We start from the raw sequence: 27,844 nt of genomic DNA, 5'->3' as shown, positions 1-27,844 counted from the left end.
ACAGCAAATGCAGGCATTTAAAGCATGGCATGAGAGAGCCAAGAAAGTTATGTACTGGCTGTCTATCAGCATTTCAGACTCTATGATTGTGCATATTCAGGATGCAAGTACGCTAAAGGAGGCATGGGATACTCTGTCAAAGATGTATAGCACAAATACGCAAGCCAGGAAAATGTAGCTCAAGTAAGAGTTGCACAATGTGCAAAGAGAAAATATGAGCATCAATGACTACCACATGAAGGTGAAGAAGATTGCAGATGCACTTGCTTTCATTGGGTCGCCAGTGGAAGATGATGATTTAGTTTCAGTGACCTTGAATGGTCTAGGAAAGGATTATGCACAGTTTCAGACATCCATTTCAAATCGTGAAAGATTTCCTGATTTTGAGGAGTTGATTGCTCTTCTAATTTCTGAGGAGCAGAGAAATGGCGGTGCATCTTCTTCAGGAGGAACTTCAAAAGAAACTGTCTTCTACTCAAATGCTAGAAGAGATAGAGGCAGAGGTAGAGGAGGCTGATTTGGAGGCCGTGGTAGAAATCAAAATATGCAGCAAACTCAAGAAAACCAGTCCTATGGAGGAGGATGTGGTAACTCTAGAGGCAGGGGGAGCCAAAGAGGTCGTGGTGGATGGCAAAGAGACCAAAATGCAAACAGTAATGTTGAATGCTACTATTGTGGTAAAATGGGTAATATGGCTAAAGACTGCTATAAAAAGCAGAATGACATCATGAATGAAAAATTGCAACAAGGAAATTATGCATCTTCTAGTAGACAGGGTGATGACAGAAATGAGCATTTGTTTATGGTGCAGCACATGAACAATTCTGTGACAAGTGCAGAAGAAAGCAACGATCTGTGGTATGTTGACTCAGGTGCATCAAACCACATGATAGGTCATGCAGAATGGATTGAGATTGCAAGGAAAATGGAAAAACCAGGATTTGTGGAGACTGGTGATGATAGTACACATCCTATTGTGCAGATTGGAAAAATTCCTTTGTCTATGCAGGATGGGAAAAAGAAATACATGTCCAATGTATTTCATGTCCCGAATATCACCAAGAATCTGGTTTTTGTTGGTTAAATGGTTGAGCAGGGCTTGCAGGTCAGATTTAATCCTCATGGATGCTTTGTTGAGGATATGAAAAATAAAGGTCGCTTGATAGCAAAAGGAAAGAAGAAGGGCAGAATGTTTACATTGGATGCAGACATGTCTGAATTGAGTGCAGCAATGTTTGCACATGGGACCGGTGTAGTTGCAGATATTGATATCTGGCATAAACGCATTGGTCATGTTAATGTACAGCGACTTAAACTAATGCAGGCCCAAAATATTGTTGCACGTTTGCCTAAATTCAAGGTTGCAGAAATGCATAAGGTATGTGAAGCCTGTCAGTTTGGAAAACAGGCAAGGAAACCATTTCTTAGACATGTTCAAGAGAGTGAGAAGCCATTGGAATTAATCCACTCTGATGTGTGGACTACTAAAGCTGCATCTCTTGGAGGCTGTCATTACTTTGTCACTTTTATTGATGACTATAGCAGAAAAGTTTGGGTGTATTTTATGAAAAAGAAAAGTGAAGTTTTTGGGCATTTCAAAACTCTTAAAGCTATGGTTGAAAAAGAAACAGGCATGTAGATAAAATGCCTAAGGTCAGATGGAGGGGGAGAGTACCTCTCAAATGAGTTTGCAAGGTTCCTGCAGGAGCATGGCATAAAGCAGCAATATTCATGCAGTCATACCCCACAACAAAATGGAATTGCAGAAAGAAAAAACAGGCATATTGGAGAGGTATCTCGTGCCATGCTCAATGAAAAAGACTTGCCAAATTTTTATTGGGCTGAAGCAGTTGCTACAGCAGTCTACATAATGAACAGGACTCCCACTGCAGCAATACATGGAATGACTCCAGAGGAGAGGTATACTGGTAGGAAACCAGATATTTCTCATTTGAAAATTTTTGGTTGCATTGCCTATGTACATGTGCCAGATGAGTTGAGATCCAAGTTGGATCCAAAAGCTGAGAAGTGCATCTTTATTGGTTACTCTCTGCAGCAAAAAGGGTATAGATGCTATAACCCTTCTACTCGTAAGTTTACAGTGAGCAGAGATGTTGTTTTTTATGAGATGAGTAGCTGGTATAAACCAGTAAATTTGATTGATGATGTAGATGCACAAAATGGTAATGCTGCACAGAATTCACAGTAGTAGTCACAAAATATTAGTGGACCTGGAGCGTCCTCTAGCAGTGGTTCACATTCTTCACCATGGACAGACAGATTGAGATCAGGAGAATCTTCTCAAAGCAATGCAGATAGTGGTATGCAGGTATCACGAAAAGGAAAAGAGAAGGTTGATCAGCTCATGTTTGATGTGAATGCAGGTCACTCTTATGTGGATGGTGAATCCAGTGGCTCAGAACAGAGCATTGATGATGAGTTGGGTATTCCTTCTATTGTTACACCTGGAGTAAGGAAGACCAGGGATGTTTTGAGAGCAGCTGGGAGTGAACCTACTTTGCGCAGGTCTACGAGAGCTAGGTATCCTATGGATAGGCTGAAATATGATAGATTTACAGCCATTCACTATGCATATATGGTCAAAGTGATACAGGAACCAGAACCCACTTCTTTTGAGTAAGCCATGGGAAGAGAAAAATGAGAGAAATCCATGGATGAAGAAATGGATGCCTTGGAAGCAAATGCTACATGGGAATTGGTACCTTTGCCTAAAGGTAAAAATCCAATTGGCTGTAAGTGGGTTTATAAGGTGAAGCACAATGCAGATGGTTCTGTGAACAGATACAAGGCAAGATTAGTAGTCAAGGGGTATGCACAAACATACGGCATTGACTATGAAGAAACATTCAGTCCGGTTGCAAAGATGGCAACCGTAAGAGCACTCATTGCTATGGCTGCATCAAAGGGATGGTCTTTATATCAGATGGATGTAAAGAATGCCTTCTTGCATGGTGATTTGCAAGAAGAGGTCTATATGGAGCAGCCACCAGGTTATGTGCATGCTATTCATCCTGAGTTTGTTTGCAGGTTGAAGAAAGCCTTGTATGGCTTGAAGCAAGCACCTAGAGCATGGTCTGACAAGTTAGGACAGTATCTTGTCACTATTGGCTTTCAGATTTCCAAGGCAGATTTCTCACTTTATGTGAGAAAAACAGAGAAAGGTATTATGCTACTTGCCATTTATGTTGATGATTTGATTATGACAGGTGACAGTGATGAAGATATCCTTCATGTGAAAATGCTATTGAAGCAGAAGTTTGAGATGAAGGATTTGGGAGAGCTGCGTTATTTCTTGGGCATTGAGGTGATTAGATCACCAAGTGGGATACAGCTCTTGCAGAGGCAGTATGAATTGGACATGCTGTCCAAATATGGGATGACAGGCTGGAAGCCTATTTCAGTTCCTTTGGAGCAGAATGTGAAGCTGAGCACAGATGCAGGTGAGCTTCTAGAAGACCCTACTATGTACAGACACATAGTAGGAAGTTTGATTTATATGACTATTACCAGGCCAGATTTGAGCTATGCTGTTGGATTGGTAAGTCAGTTTATGCAGGCTCCAAGGAAACCACATTTGGATGCGGCTAGACGCATACTCAAGTATGTGAAGTCCACATTGCAATATGGACTATTTTATGAGACTGGGGTTCAGATACAGTTGCATGGATACATTGATGCTGATTGGGCTGGTAGTATTTCTGACAAACGATCTACTAGTGGATATGTGTTCTCTTTTGGGAGTGCTGCAGTCACTTGGAGCAGCAAGAAACAGCCTACAGTTGCCCTGTCGAGCACAGAGGCTGAGTACAGGGGTGCAGCAATGGCTGCATGTGAGGTAGCTTGGTTGCATAAGCTACTTTATGATATGCATCAGCCTACAGATGGGCCAATTGTCATTTATTGTGACAACATGAGCAGTATACACTTGGCAAATAACCCAGTCTATCATGCTAGAACAAAGCACATTGAGGTGCATTATCACTATGTGCGAGAGAGGGTTTTACTAGGTCTTATTGATCTAGTTTATGTTAGCACAGAGGATCAGGTAGCTGACATATTTACGAAGGCATTGGGCACAGAGAAGCCGCGCAAGTTTAGAGACCTACTTGGTGTGCAGGAATTGGGATTGAGCTCGAGGGGGAGTGTTGAGATATCGAGCTGCACTCGTGATATGCCAAGGTGACTGTTGTGCATTTATATCACCGACTTGTCAGTTGCAAATGCGGTTGGTACACCACCCATGAATAATAGCTAGATGATAGCTATCCTTATCTACTCTAGTTTGTGGCTCAGTTAGTATGCCACCTTAGTTAGTTGAGTTTGGTTTGAGACCCATATATAGGGTTCTTCTATTTCTTTTGTACTTGAGTTCTTTTTGGCTTACACAACTAAGAAGAGGAAAACTGTTTTCAGCCTCCACCTTTGTGTTTATTCCCCCATTGTGCAAGCAAGAAAGCTACAAGTGAGATTCCTTCCTTCTCTCCCACAATCTTGACATTCTCTGGGGATTCTTTGCCTACATTATTATGCCTTTTGGATTGACTAATGCACCAGCCACTTTCCAACGACTGATGTGTACAATATTCAAAGACATATTGAGAAAGGAGTTAGAGGTCTTCATGGATGACTCGCGCATTCACTCTACTTGGTGAGAACACAAACCGTATCCAAGCGGTCTTTGAACAATGTCAGCTATACTGCCTCTCATTGAACCCCTTGAAATGCTAGTTCTAGGTGAAGCATGGATGTATCCTAGGACACGTGGTGTCAAAGAATGGCATTGCCATAGATTTCTCAAAGATCAAGGTCATTATCAATCTTCCACTCCCAGCGGATTACAAGGGTGTTTAGTGCTTCTTGGGACATATTGGGTTCTATCAATGGTTTGTGTTAAACTATGCATTGATTGCTAGGCCTCTATATAAGTTGTTGATTATATTCGAATGGACAGAGGAATGCCAATGCTCACATGAGTAATTGAAAAATACTCTAACCACAGCACCAATTCTACGAGCCCCAGATTGAACACTCATGTTTCATATGCACATTGACGCTTCGAAATTTTCCATAGGAGCAATGATATGCCAACCTGGTGAACACAACTTGGATTACGCGGTGAGCTTTGCTAGCAGGCAACTCACAGAGATTGAAATGAATTACTCAACAATGGAGTGAGAGGGCTTGGCCATGGTGTTTGCTATAAAGAAATTTTGGCATTACCTTCTAGCTACACCTTTTACTTTCTTTGTTGATCATCAAGCCTTGTTGTATCTGGTTAACAAACCGTGCACTACACAATGCATTGCTAGATGGCTTCTTCTGCTTTTGGAGTTTGATTTCCCTATGACAGTGCGTAAGGGAAAACAACATTACATGGTTCACCATCTATCTTACATCCCTATCACCATCTATCTCACATCCCTATGGGAGAATTGGCTAGGCAAGGCATTGTGGATGAGCTGCCAAACGTGCATCTATTCCACTTGTCCAATGAAAAATCTTTGTTTAGAGCTGACATGATACCTTATTAGCAGATGACATAGTTCAAGTGCTTGAACACGGGCTACCGATAGAAAAGGTCCGACTTAGATGACTTATCTTGAAAATCCAACCCTATCAATTGATAGATGGCTAACTTTATAGGTCAGGACAAGATGGACTACTGTGCAGATGAGTTTGTGAGCATGAGATACATGATGTATTGATAGAGACACATGGCAGAGTCATATGAGGACATTTCAATGGAGACATGATAGCTCACAAAGTGTTGCAGTCCTAGTTGTGGTGGCCTATCCTCTTTCGAGTTGTGACGCAATTCATGAAGCATTGTGATGAGTGCCAACGAACTAAAGTACCTATCCATAAAGATCGCATGGACCTAACCCCAATTATTACATGACAAGCTTTCAAGAAATGGGGTATTGACTTCATCGGCCCCATTAGTCTCATGACACAATATTCACAGGCTAAATACATCATTGTGGCCACTCACTATCTAACCAAATGGGTGGAAGCATGATCTACAAGAAAGAATGATGCTCGGACCACCGCTAAGTTCTTATGGGAGCAAGTGATCTCACGATTTGGCTGCCCCATCAAACTAGTTAACGAACAAGGCACCCACTTCATCAATGAAGTGATAGCTCACCTCTTGTTTTCCTTTCTAATCATCCATCAAAAATCTTCACCATATTACCCACAGGCAAACAATCAAGCTAAATCAACAAATAAAATCCTAGTGAATGTCTTGACCAAGGTCTTCGCTACATCATGCAATGATTGGGATAACAAATTGATGGTGGCCTTGTGGGCCTACCGCATGGCTTACAAGATGGTGGTAGAACAGATCCCCTTTAGATTGGCATATGGTATAGATACAATCCTTCCCTTGGAATTCCTCGTTCCAAGCCTCAGGATTGCCCTTCAAGAAAGATGGGATTGGAAGGGGACACGGACAGAAAGCTTGATTGGACTCACATGTTTAACAAAAACCCAGCTTCTAGCCACCCATGTGCTCATATGCAAGAAGGCAAGATGCAAAAGCTGGTTCGATAAGCATGTCAAGCGGCGCAACTTCAAACAGGGTGACTTAGTACTACTCTACTTAGTCAAAGGACATAGGCAAAAACCGAAATTCCGGGAGCTAGGACCTTTCAATGTTCAAACCATTGGCCGAACTGGCAAGGTAGAACTTGAAACCCTAGAGGGCAAGGGCATAGGCTTCTTCAATGGCAGCAACATCAAGAAGTACTTTTCCCCCACACACCCATTGCATGAGCCCCCAATGCCAATGCTACCTATCAACGTACGAGTAGCCACTATCACTGAGATAACACAATATTAGTGAGTTTAGGAATCTCCAAATTCCCAAATTTTGAATACTGAAAAGGTGGCACCTGGATAGCATATCCATAAGTTTCTCAAAACCATATGATGTGACCTATCATTGGAAAGCACATGAAATATGGAATCTATTGAGCTGTAGAACACTCAATTTGAAGTTATAGTGTTCAAGTTATGACAAATCCAAAGATTTGACCACGTGTCCCTAACTTATGGAAAATTCCCATATTCCTCAATATGGTGTTAGATGGACAGTGAGGATGAGGAAGCAGTACCACCAGCCTACCTATGCATGATGATCACTGCCAAACACACATACACCATCAACGCATTGATTGACAAGGGACCTGAGTTTAATATCTTAACCCATGACCATTTGGCCCAAATTGGCAAACTATAGTTGTAGCCTACTAATGCTAATCTCACCCCTTATGGAGGCCGACCCTACAAACTTCTGGAAAAGTGCAAGGTTACAGTTTCTATCAAGTCTGAGACCATGCTAATAATCTTCTATGTGTTGCCTAACACTAAAGATGTTACAGGAATAGAATATATGTTAGGAGACGAACTTTCAAGAAGCAAGCTCATTGCATTGTCGATTATGAGTCGCAATGCATCCACCTAGCCGTGGGTAACATTCACAGAGTTACAGCTTTCAGCAAGGGCAGTGTGACTCTTTCTAAGTCCATGAAGCCATAGGTAGAGAAGCCCACTGCCAAGTCTCAAGAGGGAGGTCCTGACTTATCACAACCTATCCAGTATCGCAGCCAGCAACCCACTAGAACCACCACTGAAACCCATGAACCGCAGTTCCAATGGGTACCTAAACAGGGAGCGCCACCTAGGAATAGAAAACCATGGCCTTGCAAGGCTAACAATCCACACCCAAAACCTAGGAGGCCAAGGCGGAACCATAAACATTGACGCATGGTCAAGCCGTGATGGGTCCCTAAGAGCTTATTGCATGTGCAAGGCTACTATGAGGGCAACTTCTGGATTTGGCTACCTAAAGCCAAAACAACCAAAGGCCCTACTCAAACAACACCCTGAAACTTGACCACATGAAACATCATGCCAAAGACACTCACAACACAAGAGAATCAAATCACTAAGTCTGTAGAACCTCCAAAGTCTAGCTCAGCAGGGCCTGAACCAATCTATCACCCAAAATCGTAGCCCACTACTAGCAAAATGCCCAGCTCTAGCGTTAATGATACCTCTCACATCTCAAATGCACCTAGTGGCATGATAACCGCACATCCCACTAAACCCATTGAATGTGAGGCCAAATGCCGACCTAAAGAACAACCCAAACTATGACTATTCGTTGTTGAACTCTCTAATCTTGTTAAGCCTCAACCCCCCACCGGCCTTTGACCCTCTTATGAGCAACGATCAATCTTACCCTTGGCCACGGACTTAGCTGAAAGTACAGGGAACAACTTGGTTGCTTGCCTCAGATGCTTGGACGCTACTTTCATGACCTTGGATAAAAGCCATGAATGACTAGATTTAGGCCTGCTAGACGAACCTATAGCAATGGAAGTACGAACACTCCCTTGCTCTTGGGAAGAGTTAGACTTTGTATTCGTCAAGGCTTCTAAAGCAACTCAAGATTTTATTGCAACTAAGATACCCTAGGAGCAAGCTATCAAGTAGTGCCCCATTACATCGTATACCAAGAATACAACCCTGGCCACAAATCAAGAAATCGCAGAGTTGAAACAACTTACCGACCACGACTCCTTTTTGCGGAAATGATACACTCTACGATTGCAATGGGAGAAAATAGGATACCAAATAATGACCAATGCTAAATAACGATGCATAATCAAAACATCTGAATATGACCCAACCTATGTTGCTCCAACTTCCTATAAGGTGTTGCCTTCTATTCATAACCAATCCCTAGAAGTTCCACGTTGAGGAACATCCGTATTTAGATTGCATCATCACTGAAGAGGAGTTGCATGTCTCTAGTCGAATGGACTTCAATGACTTCTTGCTTGATGTTCTAACTTATATTACGCACATAGGCATCCACCCTTTCAACATGGATAGCTATGCTAACCTCGAGTATAATCCAAATTTCTATGCTTGGCTCAAGCAAAGGTAAAACACTCACATTGTGTGCTAAACGGCCCTCATCCTCTCACCCCTTAATCCTAGGAAGGACTCTTCTCAATTCCAAGAGGGGGGAGCATGGTGAAACAAAGGCATGGTGAAACAAACTAAAAAACATAACAAGAACCATAAAATAAAATAGCACATGCGGGACACGAGGGACCTCAATGGTAGGACGAATCAACTTCTGACTAAGGAATTGATAATAAAACTTGGAAGAAATGGACTTAGACTGTTGAAGGAAAAAGTATAATTATGTACTAAAAATAGGTTTATTTGCCAACCATGAAGTATTTTCTTTATGTAAAGCTAGGTGGAAAATCACTAATGGAAAACCATGGCTTATGATAGGAGCTTAGGATGTCGCAACAAGACCGAGCCCATTGCCTACCTTTCATGGAAGAGGAAAGAGAAAAGTACGTCTATCCCTTGAAAATTGGGCATATAACCAACTCAAGTTTAAGAGCATCCACAACATCGAAGGGGTGGTGACCAGATAAGAAGTTATTAGGAGGATTGTGAATCACTACAACCCCGTTACATATATCGAAAAGTTTGGGAGGACCACACTAGGTGTGTGGAATTCCTAAGGACGTATGACCCTGACAAGGAGAGTGGGACAGTGTCCTTGACAAGCAGGGAAGGAACCAAGCAGGTGTAGGTCCCGCTCAGTAAGACCTTAGTGAAAACGGCATAAAAGAGAAGTGGCATAAAAAGACATCTATGCCATGCTAGGGATGAAGAAGGAAAGTCTCTTGGCAAATGATGGCATAAGCATCCAGGACATCCTCGATGTGGAGATCATATTGCAAGCAAAGGTTATCCACACCCTCTTCTTCAGCCTAAGGTACAATTTACTCATGCATAGAATCAACGTGCCTGTGCTAGAGAGTGTGGCGGCTCATTCGTTGCATAAAGTGGATTGGAATGGCTATGTTAGGAAAACCATAGACCAATCAACCAAGACACTCGACCTTGGAAGTAGACCAGCGGATGGAGAATCCCCAGCATCAAAGGAAACTGACAGGAAGAAGCCCTTGGCCAAGGTTGCATTCATAGGGTATGGAGTGGTCTTGACTGCCCTTATTCGAGAGGCTATAAAAGAGGCACAAGACATAGAAGAGGGATCAAGTGAAATGCCTGCAAAGTCACCTCCTCATCACGACAAAGAAGCATCAAGTGAGAGGACGATTAGTGAAGAAGAGGGAGAGTAAGAAGCTCAATCCAGCAAATGGAAGGCAAAGATGCCAAAAAATAAGGCAATGAAGAAGAAGTAGGAGAAAGAGAGGAAGAGAAAAGAGGAAATGGGCCTATTAAAAGCCAAGGATGACTCAAGAAGAGCCACTGAACAAGAGGAGGAGTTGAGAAAGAAAGAAGAGGAGGACTTGGTACAAGTGGTGCACATGTTCATAGAACAACAGTGTAGTTAGGAGGAGCTAGTAGCAATGTGCCTGCCTAGGCAGGACAGACTAGGAGCCAGTGCCCAAGCAGTAGAAGACTTACCTCCACCCTAAAGGAAAGGGCAAAGCCTCACTCTACCCGACCCCGCCTATCCTCTTGCCCACTATCCAAACCATCACAACAATGCTAGACATGTGCCTAGCCATAGGGGAGGCCAGTAACCTCATGGCATGGGTGCAGTTCTTAGTTATTAAGGCACATACCCCAATGCCCACCTCTAGTGTAAGAACCCCAACTATAGAAGTGAGAAGATCAGTTGTGGCAATTGTTGAATCTCAACAGGGACCCAAGTGACCAAAGGTAGATGCTATTACCATGAAGCCGCAGGCCGTAGACTAGAACAAGCATGCCAGGGAGCTCTACGCTCAGTTGGAAAGGGAAAAGGAGGAGAAGAGGGTGGCAATGGTGACACTAGAAACAGAAAGGGAAATGGAAAATGCCTCCCATCTAGAAAGGACCTACCAAGTGGCCTTGCTATACAAAGAAATCCATGCACTGAAAGAAGAGCTAGGGGCCAAGGAAGACAACAAAGAATAGTGGCAAAAAAGATTGGAGGAAGTGAACCACGAGCTAGTTGCAATGCAAAGGGAATACAAGATCTTGGTTCTACAATAGGTGTATCTCGAAACACATTTGAGAAAACTTCAAGAGGGCATGGAAGAGCTCGCCACACTAGAAGCAGAGAGAGCACAAAAGCAAGAAGAATGGAAAAAAGAGAGAGAAGAAGTAGAATGTAGAACGCAACGACAAAGGAAAGAACGAGCAACACTAAAGGAGAAGATCAGGCGCCTAATAGAAGAAAAAGAGGACCTTGTATAAAAATGGAAAAGGCATGAGGTAGTGATAGTGGCATTGTCACAAAGGCAACGTGAGGGCTTGGAAGAAATGAAAAAGAAGGTAAGGGAATGGGAAGCCAAGAGTGAGAAGCAAGTGAAGGATCTAGTGAGCCACTTGACCCTTACGCAGAGGGAGGCCGAATATTAGCATAAGGCAGGGCAGACGCCACTCAAGCTAGACTCAAAGTCCAACAATGTGCCTTCCTTAGCACAATCTTAGAATTCACACTCTCTAAGGAGGAGGAGGCAGTTGATATGCTCAAAAGAAAACTAAAAATAGCCTAAAAGGTAATCAAAAAAGGGTTGTGCTCCCAAGTCCAAGATGCAAGCCTCGATCGAATCAGTCAAGATCAGTAAGAGAAATAGTTAGGACCAAGCTTGACACGAGGGGAGATTGATGCCTTGGAACTTCAGGAACGACAACCCCAAGAGGGAGGGATAGGGTCAAGCCGTGAAGGAAAGCAACAAGATGAGGAGTGGATCCCACCACCCCCTCACCCCAACCAAAGCCCCCTCAAAAACAAGATGCCACAATGGAAAGGAAGGAAAAAGCAAAAAGGAAGAGAGCCAGAATGTTAGATCAAGCATGCAAATGAGCTCAAGCACAACCACATGCAGTTCCATACCCACCCATCCCACTAGAAAGGGATTGCTTACCTATGAACTGGAGTATAGAGTTGTCGGTGTAGGAGCAGTGAGAGTATCATTGCCAACCCTTCAACTTCACTTTCCAATATCCAGTGGGTTTGAGAAAAGTGCTATCCACCAAAGCAGTAATGGAGGTAATCACCACGGGAAAAAGGTTTAGGAAAATATGGCTCATTGAAAGAGAGAAAAATCCAACATCTTGGGAGATAGTGTCCCCAAATTACAGGGAAAACAAGGTTGAGGAGGTGCCCCATACGATGAAGGGCTATGAATCCCAACCTAAGTGGAGGAGAAGAGTCTGGAATGACAACATGGATGCGTGGATGTCAATTTGTGGCTCCCTACCCTTCGAATGGAATTATCGACCTATCTACCATATCCTCAAAGGGTGGGAGTAGATTTTGACTCGGACATCCATGGTCGATACGACTTTTTGAGGATCTACAATGTCAACACCACAAAGCCAGAGGAGGCACTCGCTTTCTCATAATGAGATCTATGGAACTCCATGGCCCATTTTCTAATGGAATTCTCCTCTTGCCCAGACCTTGCCTTTGTAACAACATGTAAGTATATTAGATTACTTAAGACTCTCCTCAAGCAACCCCCCGCACCGGCAGAGTACCATCTTCCGCTGCTCTTTTTTGACATTAATGTAGAAATAGATGGGTGCGCCATGACTCGGCTAATGTTGCGCAATGCTTTACTCCCATCCTTTTGCATGGCCCTTCTAGAAGACATGAACAACAGCCAATTTACCAAATGTAGCCATCCATTCTTGTCCACCACACCTCTCCACGTTAGAATAGGCAAAAAATGGTATATGCTAAGCAAACACTTCCTTAACAAATCATTAAAGCCCCCAACTTTCCCATCCCACGCCCATGAACCCAGAAAACGAATCTGTCATCTTGTACTACTTCTCCAAATTCAAGAAATTATTTTATTTTAAAAAAAACACAAGCTACACATTGATTACCGTCACTACACCTAGGGATTCTCAAGTTAGGTGCGCCCAATGGCCTCAGTTAGTCAGCTCCATTTCTAACCCCCTAGCCTCATTTTGATCCCCCACTTCTTTCTTAGGGGGCACATCAAGGGCAGGACACACACTCGAGGTAACACTTGCCTATGGTTAGACCTCTCACCCTAAGCTCCATCCCATTAGCAGGAACACAATGCACCCATCGACAATGGCACACACCCACAAGTAATGCACCTTTCTTTTCTTTTCAAGTACAACTGAAGGCCCCCCCCACCAGCTTCAGCGACCCCATCATCCATGCAATGTGCTCCCCATCTCATGAAACATCCTACCATGCCGACCCAACAAACCAAGGGGTGGACGCAACAACCTCAATTAAAAAGTGAATAAAGAAGCTCATTTCAAATAGTGCATAAGAAGGTCACTGTAGAGGGCCATGTGATGGATCCATCCAACACAATATTCAATTTCAACACCAGATCCACCCCCCAGCCTCTCTCCATGACCAGACCTCAACGGCCTTTCTTCAGGTCCATAAACCCCTCCAAGACAAGGGATCATCTCCAACTCAAGGGCCTTAGAGTTCCATAAATCCCTCCAACACACCTTCCAACTTGATTTGCACACAAACTCAAAGAGCTTCTTGGCTACTCCAACAACAGAGTCGGATGCATCCCCCAATATGTGCCATGGGACGGGCACTTAGCTAGGAGGGGGTAATGTTAACCCTCAAATGAACAAGCAAACAAGGTGAAACATTGGGAAAATCTAAAGCAGAAGATAGAGCCAAGGCAAAAGCAGAATGGAGAATGAAGGCATGACAAGAAAAATCGAGAAACACAAGAATTGTAAAAAAGTCCTAAATCAAGGAGGCACGCTCAAGAAAAAACACAAGTCAATAATTTTGTAAAAGAGCACAATGCGCACCGTGATTTATTTTAAGAGTGCCGTGAAAATTCTAAAGGTAGATGGGCACGGTAGGAAGCTGGCCATATAAAACAGGGAATAAGGGGATGACCGCCCAAAAGGGATTTAGGGCTTTGTATATCAAGTTCAAAAAGTGAATGTGAGCTCATTCTTCAGTGTGTGGACTCTTCTTGTTTTCTCCTTCTCTTCTCTTGCTTGCTTGTGAGTGCTTGAGGGAGGGAGTGTGAGGAAGTGAGCTTGTGAGTGCTTGAGGGAGGGAGTGTGAGGAAGTGAGCTTGTGAGAGTGGGGGAACTTGGAGGTGAAACTCTGCATCTTCTCCTCTCTTCTTCTTCTCTTATCTTCTCTTCTCTTGTATGTGGCTATGGAGAATGAAGCTTGGAGGAAGAGGCTTGAGGATGCTTGAGCTTGCATCACAAATCGTGGAACTATCGAAGTGCTTGAGAGAGGAAGCAACTCAATCGGGCATCAAGGTAAGCTCACTAAACTTGTAGAGAGGGATAGTGCGTCGGCTATGTGAGAGGTAGCCATTAGTGCTCCCTTGACATGCTTGAACAATAAGCCATCCGTGGGTCTTGGCGGTTGCGCCTCTACACTATCCATGCACATGTATATGCTAAGGCCTTTCCATCACATTTTTTAACGATTATATAGGATACTCTGGTAGAATTTTGAACCAAAAGATTTAATTTTATTTTCTTTTAGATTCTATTATTAGGAGGGATGTATCTCAAGGAGGAGGTGTGAATCGAACCTTCCTCCTTAGAGAGAGTAGTAACGACTTGATTAATCAATCATTACAACAAGTAATTGATTCACATAAACTAAAATGCACACTACCACTTTAATCTTGGACATTGGAGAGTTTGTTGGTCCCAAAACTAGCACCTCTCTTGGTATTTCTTTATCTTTTATTGTGTCAATGAGAGGGTTGAGAGGTGAGAGAAAGAAAAGTAGAAGAGAGAGAAAAGAGGAGAGAGAATGAGTGATGAGGAGAGGGAAAGACTAGAAAGATAAAAAAGAAGACACAAAGGTCATGAAATTTGAGTACAAACAAGTGAGATGAGAGATAGTAATTTTATTATTATAAAAGATGTCAAAAATTACATGTCTTACACCTTTTGTACCTATGTCAATGTGATAAGCTATTATTGATAATTTTCTCACTAAAACATGTCTTTCCAACCTCTTATAATCCATCCCTGTCCAAAGGTTTTTGTCCACAAAAACAATTTTACAATAGCAAAGAATGATAGATGAAACAAAGTGTTGACTAAGGAGTAGAGAAATGGAAACGTGTTGACTAAAATGAAGACATAAAGGAAAGCCTCTACCATATACATAATCGCAATGTCTTCAAAAGAAATTGGAGCCTTTAGATCTTCAAGAAACACTCTCTAATGAATAGATATCTTGTTGTAGAAACATTCATTCCTAAACAAAAACTGTTATATCTTCTGATAAAAGTATCCAAATAGGGCTTGCCACATGTCAAAACATAGCTAATGAAGAGTACTTTGACTCTATGTAGATGGGATATTTTTGAAAATTAAGTAGAATAAAATATATTCTAAAACAAACTAATATCTAGGCCGTTTTTATACCATAAGTGGCTTCCTTGTTGACTATGTCCTAGACACTGATGCATCCCGTAGATAAGAAAACTCAAGTAAAATAGAATCCAGTCTCTCCAAAAAGTTTCCTTAACTAGTAAACCCTTCAACTTGATCAAATACTCAATGATAGAGCAAGAACAAAGCTTATTTTCATGTTGATCTATGATCTCCTCAAGACTACAATGAATAAGGCTTCTTTATCCATAGGAGACAGCTCATCGACTATTTTTACTTGGGTACCATCAAAGGATTTGAGTTGACTAACATAAAATGCATTATGAATCTTAGTGGAAGAGGAAAGTTCTAATCTATATGCCAAGTCTCCAATATGCTTCATGATCCTATATGGTCCATAGAACCTATGAGCAAGTTTATTGTTGGATCCATCCTTCAAAGTAGAGTAATGAGACTTGGGTACTTTCAATAAAATCAACTCTCCCTTCTATAATTCCAAGGGTCGCCTCTTCTCATCAGCATACATCTTCATTTGATCTTGAGCTTTTTTAAGATTTATCTTACATTGTTGAAGAAGGGTCTGCATTCTTTCCAATTCTTCTTTTTCATGAGGATTGATCTTCTCATTGAAAATTACTATAGGTAGGGGCATCTTGTAACCATACATAGCCTCAAAGGGTGAAACTCCAAGGCTAGCATGAAAGGAGTTATTATAGGAAAATTGAGTCAAATGCAACCATGAATCCCATGTATGCTACACATCATGATAGAAATGATAAATGTAAGTGTCCAACCACTTATTTACCCTTTTTGTCTTGCCACTAGTCTGCAATGGCAAATGATAGGTTGTAGAAGGATCGAATTTAGTATCCACAGAGTTGAACACCACCCACTAAAAGTTGCTCATGAACTTGGTATCCTCATTATGCACAATCACCTATGGTAATCCATATAATCTAAGTATCTACTACATGAATTGACTAGCCACCTACGAAGTAGTAAATTGGGTCTGTGTAAGAATAAAATGGACTACCTTAGTGAGTCTATGCACTATTACATAAATGCTATTCCAATCCTTATTTATAGTAGGTAATTGAGTAATGAAATCTATGGTAATTTGTGTCCATTTGGCTTTAGGGATAGACAATGACAAATTACCTAGCTTATGGGTGCTATCCTTGTTCTACTAACAAGGCATACACTTCATGAAATAGTCCTTAACATCTCTCCATAATCCATTTCAATGAAAGCTTTTTCTGATCTTATCATAGATCTTAAACACTCCAAAATGTCTAGCTATAAGCAAAGAATGCAAGTCCTCAATAATTTTCAGCATAAAAGAAGAAGTAGAGGGAATAACAATCTTGCGCTTACACCAAATTAGGCTATTTTTAAACTAATAATTTGAGTTTTTCTCCATGAGAACTTGCTATAATTTCTAAAATATATGGCTGAGTTCATCATCCAAAATCTAGGCCTCTTGTAACGCCTCAATCTAGTTACTATGTAAGTAGATCATAGCTGAAACCTGGCATGCCCACATTATAGAAAGAGAAACAGCTATCACATTGTCCTTTATCCTTGTATGACTGATATTAAAATCATAGTTTTGCAAGGTAGCTACCCATCTATGCTACTTAGAAGTGAGATTTGACTAAATAAGGAAATACTTTAGGACCATGTGATCACTTTGAACTCTAAAGTGATTGCCATATAAAATAAGGAAATACTTTAGGACCATGTGATCACTTTGAACTCTAAAGTGACTGCCATACAAATAATTATACTATTTCTTCACCACATAATAGAATAGGCAACATCTCTTGGTCATAGTCCATAGTAGCCAAAAATGCCAGAAATATTTGGAAACAAAATATTAGAAACGTGTAATGTGTTTCATAAGTTTGTTTCAAGAGGGTGTAAAATAAGAAACATGGGTTTTTTGATATAGGAATTTCTAATAGGTTTGTTTACTAGGAAAAAAGTTTCTAAACCTCTATGAAACTCTCTCTTAAACAAAGAATGGCCAACTGAGCTTGAGTGATAATAGACTCAATTGAGAATAATATGTTACATATCCATAATCCATTATTGACTTGTCACTTATATCAAAGTTAGTCTTTGGGCTATACTATGGTTTAGAACTCAAACCATAGACTTATATCAAAGTTAGTCATTTATATCAAAGTTAGTCTTTGGGCAAGCTGTACTATGGTTAAGAACTCAAACATCATGATTATATATTATACAAAGAAAATTGAAATAAACATGTAACTATTCTATCTACAATATGAACTAACTTAAGTTGCAATATCATGATTTTCATTTTAAAACAAACTGACAAAATGTCAAAATCGAGAATGAATCAAATATATAATAAATAACTCATAAATAAGACTAAAGTCGTATAATAATCAATTGTCAAGACAATAATAGAAATTAGATTGACAATGTCCAATAACTAAACAAAATCCCATAAAAATTAGTCTCTCATTCAAAATCTTGAGCCCTCACAAGTCATTGCACATTATCATCATGTTTAACATTGTCCAATGGTTTTTATAAAAAAACCATGTTTTGGGTTTAAATTCACAAAAAAACCCCACATTTTTTACTCTTAGGAACATTTTTTACTTTAAGAAATGTTTCATAAGTTTCAAACACAAAAAAACATGTTTCTTAGTTGCTATTTCATAGACATTTATAGCCATCTTCTTATCTATAAGCTTATGACTTTTAAAGATAATAACTCCATGTTCATGTAGCAAAATAATCCATTATAAAGCTCCAATAATCCATTGAATTCAGCCCATCCATGCTTAAAGATGATGAAATCTTTGAAGAATCAATACTTGGAGCCCGCTTGAACACTTGATATCAAAGATTCAAGCTCTTTGAGCAAAAGCCCCAAAATTTAACTCCATTATAGACTTCAAGAAGCTAGCAAGAAGCTCAATATACTAAAATCTTTGTAATGTTTTCAATCTTAAAGCCAATCTTACTCCCAAATGATAGTAGAGAAACTTTTGAAGTCAAAAGGAGCCAATTGTTGAACAAAATAAAGCTTCCAAATCTATGGCTATGGCTACCCTACTATGTTTTAGGGTTTCAGCAAAGAAAATGAAAATTAGAGGTTCAAAGGTGTATATCCCAATTGAGAATGATATAGGACACTTGTCCATGAAGTAAGCAAGATATAGAGAAGAGTTTGATGCCTACCTTGAGCTGAGAATGGAGAGTAGTAAGTCAATGTATTATTCAACACATTTTTCGAGCCTACTTTTGGTATTCTCTTAAGCCTCATGCCTCAAGTTTGGTGATTAAAATGATTAGCAAGACATAAAGAATCATTGCCCCATGCTTCCAAAGAAAGAAAAAGTGGCTACTGATCAAGAGAAAAAGATATTTGCCATCCACCATGAAAGCTTCACCCAAAAGCTTGAAGGAAGAGGAAAAAGAAGACTTGTCCTAAAAAGTAATGGGACTTCTAATCTTGACTAACTATATTGTCCCTTTTTCTAACTATTTTGCCTTCAAAATGGCTTGTCATGGATGCACAACTTGCTATTTTGTCCAAGATGCCACCAACTTTATCTTTAAGTACTCCAATTAACTCTAATTGGGCTATCCTTGGTCTTCTTGGTTAGTGCACCTATCTATTTTTTCAAGTTGACACCCTATCCTTGAGTAACAAGAAGGTAACTATCCTGTGAAGGAAATCTAAGAAAAGATTGAACTAAATGGATTAAAGACCAATGCTCTAATATACCTATCGTGGAGAGGGTTGGGAGGTGAGAGAAAGAAGAGCAAAAGAGAGAAAAGAATACAAAGAATGAGTAACCAAGAGAGAGAAAGACTAGAAAGATAGAAAAGGAGAGAGAAAAGCCATGACAACTAAGTACAAGCAGGCAAGATGAGAGACCGTACTTGTATTATTGTAAAAGATGTCAAAAATCACTTATCACACCTTTTATACCTATGCCAGTGTGACGAGGTATTATTAATAATTCTCTTACTAAAACATATCTTCCGAGCTTCTTACATCTCGTCTCCACAAGCCTCTGAGGGTGTGATCATCTGCTTCAATTGTGGAAGGCCAAGCTTTCGTATTAAGGTGAATTTTTCTATGGAGGCTCCTTATCCGTGGTCTTCCCATAGGGGATGTGTTGCATGGTCGCAAGCTCTCGTGTGTTGGTGAAGATTCTCTTTGCAACCACATCACTGTATGGCTTGCAAGGCTTTATAAGTTACAAGCTATACTCAAGACCATTGGAATGGATTAGATAGTTTTCCCATGAAACAAACTTCATAGCCAGCTACCCCTATAAAAGCCTAAAAAGCAAGATAGAAATTGAGTTAGATGTAGAGTCTCTTTGTAACCACTTTAAATGGAAAGATTGGAAGGCTTTATAACTTAGCAATTTGCTATATGTTTTGTCACAATATTCTCTTGGTATAGGAGAGACAAGTCCATCCAGCTCTCAAAGAGTGCTGATCTTTCTTACAAGCTTATCTAGAAGATGTAGCCATCCTGATGTTCAGGCTCCTTTACGTGCAGTTCCTTGGAATCTAGCTGAAGGTTCTTGGGTAAGAGTGAACTGAGGCCTGAACCTCTCCGAGAAGCACCCTGGCAAGGATGTATGTAGGTGTCTATGTACATAGTTAAATGTTTCTGTTAGAGATCAACAACATAATTTCTGTTCAAGGTAGTTTTACCGAGTTAATTAAAGGCAAATATCAACAGGGAGGATAAGCCATAATCCATGTTGATTTACTGTGTGCATACATACATACTCGTACTAGACTTGAACAAAATAGCTACTCTTTACGCTACATTTTACCAATACGATAACCAATACCACAATTAACTACTGTGAAAAACCACATTCCATGTTAATTTCTCTGTTTGACTCTCTGAATTGCGAAAGACACGTTTTTCAAAGGTTTGTTTATTGCTGTAGTTTTGGAAAGAAGAAGCTGCAAGACGTAACGGCGAGTTGAAAGCCATGCAAGATAATCTCAGGTATGGCAAGATTGCAGTTCCTGTTAACGTGTCCGCAATAGGCCGCGAATTGCGTTGCTGGATTAATTAGCGATAGCAACAATAGTACACAATGCTTTGTTGTAGGCGTTTGATGGGCGAAGACCTTCAGATGTTAGGTCTAAAGGAGCTAGATAACCTGGAAAGCCAGCTACAAGGAGCTGTAGAGCGGGTGAGATCAAGACAGGTAAACTCGGAGCCGCATGCAGCAGATTTGCCGGTGAACGGTACAAATGTATTGTATACGCATCAGCTTGTTGTAACAATTGCGCCTCAACTTGTTGAGCAGACCAAACTGCTGACGGAACAAGTGCAGGGACTTAATGAACAGGTAGGGATGCGCAAAAGACTTGGGTTTCGAAAGCAAGGGTTAATTAGGTGCACACAAACCGTCTGACATGTGATTTTGCATCTATATGAGTATAACTAGATGGCGTGATTCAATGTGTCTATATTTTCAGGCCCAATCGCTGGTACAGGAGAACGGCATGCTTAAAGCAAAGGTAAGTAATAAGAATGACCTGAATTCTGGAGGTCGCTATGGCCGGGCGATGATGATTGCTAGCAACCAGCAGCAGGATGTGATAGAGCACGTTCGTGTGTGTGTGTGTGCGTGTTGTGTGAATGCAGATGTTGACGATGGAGGGGGAGCACAGGTCGTCCCTGACGTGGAGCCATGGGATGCGCGGCAAAAGGGACCGCATGCCTTCGCCTTGATTAAGTCTCCCGAGTCCCCCACAGACAGCCATGGAAGTGGCACATACATAACTTGTGCTGCCAATGTCTTTTGCGACAGGGATGATTACAAGCATAGAATCGTTCGTGTTAACGAGCAATAGCGTCCTAAAAGTGTGCCATGCATTAACCTGCATGAGTGACATATAATATGTATGGTGGATATGTAACCAAATTTATCGCTATAAGGGTCATGCTCTCCCCATTTACCAAATTAATACACACGCTACAAGTGTAACTACCAGCTCATAATTTTTGGATACAAGAGCCATGCTCTCCCTATTTACCAAATTAATACACATGCTTCTAAGCGTAACTAGTGGATCATAAGCTACCTTTCTGTTTGTGTATACTTTGTATATCTACATGATTGCTGTATAATAATATATATGGTCAAGAGTTGGCATGGTACAATTCACTTCCAGTTTTTTGAAGACAATGGTTGTGCACTCACAGGCACCAAAAAGCAAGCTATGTCTAATGCATGTGTTTGAAGCTCAAATACTAGCTCATGAATCTAGTTTTGCATTTCTACTCACTTCCAAAGATCATGTGTGCTCTTTGATCTTTACATTATTGCTATTTTGGCTCACTCATTCTTGATATTCTTTCAAATCTTACAAATAGCATCAAATGTCCCTTGTAAAAGTGGGCATTAGGTTCTCTAGTGTACAAACTATAGAACCCCATGAGCAAAGTTGCAAAGGCCAAGGCCAAGCTTCTAGCACTATATGAATAAGAAATGAACCAAAAACCCATGTAGAAGGTTGGAAAGCTTTATCCAACTTTCTGTAAGGTTCAAACACACACAATACATGTAAACTTGTGTGCCTATCTTTCTTCTTCTTATTTCTCCATCTACCATAGCTCGAGCTTAAATGAGAGTGATATTATGTGCTTCTATGCAAACTTCCTTGAGTTTGAGGATATGAGAGCTTCTCCTCTCTTATTATCTTGAGTTTGATCTCTTATTTTCTTCTCTTGCTTACTCATGACACCATTGAGATGAAGGGATCAAAGAGTGTGAAGCAAGAGGAGCTCCAGAGCGTGCATACAAGAACGAAGATAGTCAAAGCTTCTCTCCACCATCCAAACCATAATGCTAGTACTTAGGGGATTGGTTAGCACTTGTAGAACTCTCAAGACTTCTCCTTTCTTCTAGCTTGCATGCATGGAGTAGAAGCGAATTCGGAGAGGGGCAACACTTGAAAATAAAGCAATTGAGTTGAGAGATATGTGAGCCTTTGAGTGTCAAGAAGCCTTGATAGACCATCAAGTCCCATGTAGTGAACTTGTGTCTTATAACATTGTGGTCTCATTTCTAAGACACAGAGGAACCTTGTGGAATCTCAAATAGCTTGCTTATCTTGTGCTTTGCTTAGGATAATGTCGTTGAGTTATTGCTTCAAGAAGAAGTTAATTGATTTGAGAAAACAAAAAGGAATAGGTTTATGCTTTATCTCATTGTATATTGTATCAAATTCTCTTCAAAATGAGCACATGATTATATTTGTTAAATGCTTGGTTCGTAGAAGCATATACTCTTCAATTGATATTGCAATATTGCTAATGTGGCATCATAGGGAAATTTGTTGTAGCAAAAATATTCATTGTTCATTGTTATATCATAGCAAAAATAGGGTTTCCAATTAGAGTCAAGGTTAACTTTTGAATCCTTTTAATTAGCTTGGTTTCATTCTGAGGCTCTAGCTACATCCCTCTACAAAGTACCCAAGGTTATGGACCAATGATTGCCTAGAATTTTGGGGCATCATAGTGGGCATATCAATGACATTGTAATGACCTATTCGTGAATCACAATATTAACTAGTGCAACATTGCAATGGTCACTTCACTAGTATCACCTTGAGCATTGAGAGGATAGAATTAGAATGGTTGATAAGAGAGTATTTGTTGGAACTAAAACCTATCTAGAATAAACATAATTATGAGTGGTACATCACTTAGGGTGTGGTTATTTGATGAATTTCCCTAACCAATTTGGAGATCCTAGTTCATTGTCCAATGTTGACTACTCTAACCCCTCCTTATTACAAGAAATCATACTTCTTCCTCAATTATATAATAAAATTTTCCAATTTAGTCTATATATTCTAGCTCAACACCTAACGTTGACCACTACAGCCCCTCCTCATTGTAAGAATACTATTATATCTTTTCATTTCTTCTTCCTCCTACCAAGAGAATTGTCAATCTTCTTATGGACTGGATAGATCGATTTGCTCTTGCAAAGAGCTTAACATTAAAACCCCTACTATAACATTGGTTGAAAAATAAAGCTTTTGAGTAAGGCAAGGCATGCCATTAGGGCACTTTATGATGCCAAAACTATTGACTTCATATCAATTGTCTTGGAGATTATGGAGTATCTAGAACATTTGGGCTAGAGTGGTGGGTGTTAGTTAAGACCCTATCCAAAAGTAAGAGAATGGGATAGAAAGCATAGTGGAATGTACTACAAGAGAAAGGCCCTATAGATGCGCACTGTACATGCGAAATAGCGGGCGCGTTTATCAACGCGTCTATTGGCGCTAGTATATAATATGCGTCTATATACCCGCATTTTTAAACGCACTTATAGATGCGAAAATAAACACACATATTTTTCATTTCTCATAAAGTCCCTAAATATGACCAAACATCTTAACAGCTAGTATTTTTTTGAATACATTACCAACTTTACTTCTTTCTGAGTATTATAAATATACATCCAATCATTCAAAGCTAATTATATATGCTACAATGAATGATCAATCTCATCTTCAATGAGATCGGCCCTTGCTAGACTATCTACCTCTAGGTCTATGTTACCAATAGGCAATGAAACAAATGCGTCTATCCCACTGTCAGATGTATTGCTTTGCTCAATTTCTTCATCATCATCTACAACCATATTGTGATCCTCTTCTGCGCTTCCTTGAACATCCTCCCAGGGATCATCTTGCACTGCATTATGTATATCATCGATCATGGCATCATCATGTGCATCATCATTGATTGTTGGATTGTCATCAACTATCTCTATGTTGGTAGCATTGCCATATATTGGTTTTGAACGATTAGATATGGGGATGACGTGCCACCATCGGTTGTTTTTTACCATTGGGTGATACACAACCTGCATTTTTTTTAAAAAAAGTAAGCAACTTAGATATTTACTGTATTTTGAGAATGTATCAAGAAGTAATATATATGAAAATAAATAGCTTCTAATATACCTGCTCGCATTGTTGAGGTAGTACAAATGTGTCATTCTTGCCTTGGTGAAATTTTGTAGAGTCAATCACTATAAAACCACTTGGATGACATCTAATTGTGCAATGCTTACCCGTTGTTACTACTTCTTTAAACCACTTTACATCTAATACATATATAAAAAATTTCCTAAAGTCAAGCTTCAAAATATCTTGGATCAAGCCACAATAACCTTCCATGGCACCATTGGTATCCTGGAAGTTTGCAAGGATATCACAATCCTAGGTATTTCTCTTATCATCTATACGTTGAGTTCGAAAATATTTGCCTTCACACCAAATAGCATTGAACAATGTGCACTAGTAGTACATTGTTGAGATCATATTAATGATTTAGTTAAAGATGACACGTGAAATTATTATATCATATATAACTAAAGATAATTTAATTATAAGTATGTCTCACCTTTGATAAGCAACCTCGTGTGTATTCCCACTCCTCTATATCCATCGCCTCCTCTTTTTCCATCTTTTCCATTTCTTCATGTAGCCAATCTATATCAATATGATGTGGAAGTGCACTTAAATGTTCTGGATATGGGACATTATGTCCATGTCTAGCACGAAATGCTTGTCTTTTGCTTACTCTTCTTGCCCTTGCTTCTTTATATACTGTCACCCATTTTCTCATTACTTCGTTGTTTAGCACACAAAATACATTTAACTTACGAAGTCCCTCTTTCATTAGCACTTTGCTCCTTCCTTTTCCTTGAGGTATTATAGAGGTCATCCTCAAATCTTCATCATCTTTCCATAGTTGTGGTAAAGAGGGGTCCACTTTAGTAAGAATTAACCAACCCTCAGCCATGCTTCCGTCGGGCCGTGCATTTTGCCTTACAAAATCTTTTAGGATTTTCATAAAGCGCTCTAGAAAAAATATCCACCTTGCATGAACTACCCCACAAATTGCAATCTCATCAATCAGATGTACGAGTAAGTGTACTTGAGTAGTCAAAATGGAACAAGGAAAAGTTTTCTCCACCAAACAAACCACCTCAATGGACAATACTCGAGCCTCTTGCAACGTATTTGGATCAATTTCCTTCAAACTCACAAATCTACCAACATGCAATTGAGAACCATGATTAGTTTTGTCCATAAATTCAAGCGGGTTACTATGTGATGTACGTAATATGTAAACTAAAAAATAAGTATAAAGTATACATACCTCGCGAGTTCACCCATCTTGTAAATGATATCACACACATCTTTCGAAACACAATGGGATATGCTAGTAGGAAGGATGAACTGTATGTAAATATTCATACATTGTTAATTAGTCTACATAGTTACTCCACTAATTAATATATTTATGGATATGAAAATCCTTACTTGAATCATTTTGTGCCAATCGTGAGACTTTAAATCAGATAGTTACTTCACACCTCTTTTATTTTTCTTTATGAAGGCTCCCTTAAGACATCTCATATATCCTGTGGGAGTTTGAAAGCTACATATCTGCTGCTTTACCATCTTTTCTTCGATCTTCGACAACATCCAAGGTGCACGCGGTAACTGGATCTTTCCTTTGGGTCCGATGCGTGGCCAAGCTTGTCTCAAACGTCCAATGCTACATAAATCCTCCCTTATATTGACAGAATCACGAGTCCCGATTAAGTGATCCCATAATGTAGAGGCAACATTCTTGAATATATGCATGGGGTCCAATAGGTGATTGATCTTGAGTTCAGTCCAATATGGAACACGAAAAAATATAGAGAATCTAAGGCACAAATAATATATTATTTCTCTTTCTTATAATGGAGTGTACTTTAAAGACAAACAAAATAAGTAAACTAGTTACCTCGAGTGGAGGATGATCATTGGCGTGTGTCCAAGTATCCTTCCAATCTTGAATGGTCAAAGATTGTGGAGTTCTTCCATTAGTGGGGGGTGCATATTTGGGGTGGTCAATAGGAAGAAAACGATGATAATTGTCATAGATAACCTTCTTCAAGCGTGTCGATCTAGAAGAAACCAGAGAGGGACCGCAAATTGGACATGCATGATATCCTAATGTAGTTAAACCTTTAAAAACAAGTGGGTTAATGATGACATATATTTGATTAAGGGTAAGAATGAATAAAATAGAGTATGCAACTACTTGAACACTCTCCATAGCCTGAAAAGTCATGCATGGTCCACAACAACATGCCCTTTAAAGTGAAATCTCTAGAGGACAATGATGCCCTCACATCTTGCACCTCAATACCTCTCCATAGCATTTCTAGCTCCTCGATCAAAGGCTCTAAGTAAACGTCCATGTTTTTTACTTTTTGTTTTCCAGGAATCAAAAGGGACAACATTACATGTCCTTTTTTTATTGCCATGGACAGAGGGATATTATAGTTCACCAATACCACTGGCCATACACTATATGAGGTGCTTTTGATGCCAAATGGATTTATTCCATCTAATCCTAGACCAAATCTCAAATTTATGGGCTCTTCTTTGAAAGTAGGCCACAAATTGTCTACGTGTTGCCAAGGTGGTGTGTCTGAAGGAATTCTCCACTTTCCATCACTTGAATGGTAACTAGCATGCCATGACACGAGTCTCACAATAGATTCACACTTAAACATAAGTTGAATACATGGAATAATAGGAAAATGTCCCAAAACCTTACGAGGCATATCCATTGATTTCATCTCCTAGTTGTAACTTGGTTCACCACAAATAGGACACTGTCGTGCAGATGCATGATCCCCACAAAACAAGATGCAATCATTGACGCATGCATGGATTTTAATGTAATCGAGACCTCTAAGAGATATCAAGAAACGCCTTGCTTGCTCCCTTCTAGTTGGTAATTTATTTCCATTTGGAAGCATTTGTGACAATAACCTGCATATATTGTGCAAACAGAGTTAACAAACCGCGAATATTGTCTAGAAGCATTTATAAATTAATATCAAATTATACATACTTCAATAATCCATTCAAGCTAGCATTACTCCATCCATAAGTGGCTTGTAAGTTCAGTATCTCGAGAGATGCATGTAGAACAGAGTAGGTGCAACCTTCGTACAATGGAGTTTTTGACGCTATGTGTAGCGGGTCATCTATCTCTCTAGTGGTGCCCTCCCCCCGAACCTTATGGGAAAAAAAATCGTGCACCATGTTGTTCAAAATCTCTTCCACCAAAACTTGATGGGGCATTTGAAGAGGGCTGCTATTGTCGTCATCAATCTCTACTCTTCCTCAGGACTTTGCCTCCTTGCGTCGATGCTTCGCAGCCTCTTAACGCCCTAGAGGGACCATTTGAGGATGTGGTACCGCATCCTGCTTAATAAAAAAAAGGAGGTTTTGTTTAATGGTGAAGACACAACATAGACCAATAATATTTGTGCAAATAAAGCAATAAAATTTACTGGGTCTT

The 27,844-nt window shown here is 40.1% G+C and overlaps 1 protein-coding gene and 1 pseudogene across 2 annotated transcripts in view; one reads left to right on the top strand and one right to left on the bottom strand.

The window, feature by feature from the left end:
* LOC148013979 (agamous-like MADS-box protein MADS2) overlaps positions 1–21,507 on the top strand; it is a 76,241-nt gene extending 54,734 nt beyond the window's left edge. Inside the window, exons 2-6 of one of the 2 annotated variants that reach the window (XM_087666432.1) lie at positions 14,214–14,316; positions 20,376–20,437; positions 20,543–20,642; positions 20,745–20,786; positions 20,917–21,507. In XM_087666432.1, the coding sequence (XP_087522558.1) occupies positions 14,214–14,316; positions 20,376–20,437; positions 20,543–20,642; positions 20,745–20,786; positions 20,917–21,294 (685 nt within the window). In that variant the 3' untranslated portion in view covers positions 21,295–21,507. Of the gene's footprint in view, positions 1–14,213; positions 14,317–20,375; positions 20,438–20,542; positions 20,787–20,916 lie in introns of both variants that reach the window. The other variant, XM_087666431.1, reaches the window with a different exon arrangement.
* Positions 21,508–21,967: 460 nt separating this feature from the next.
* Positions 21,968–26,124, bottom strand: LOC148013978 (uncharacterized; annotated as a pseudogene).
* Positions 26,125–27,844: the final 1,720 nt, after the last annotated feature.

Source organism: Lygodium microphyllum, chromosome 25, assembly GCF_053477565.2.
Source record: "Lygodium microphyllum isolate KBCC chromosome 25, Lygodium_microphyllum_v1.1.10, whole genome shotgun sequence".
NCBI classification, from domain to species: Eukaryota; Viridiplantae; Streptophyta; class Polypodiopsida; order Schizaeales; family Lygodiaceae; genus Lygodium; species Lygodium microphyllum.
This window is presented reverse-complemented; position numbering and strand designations above follow the sequence as displayed.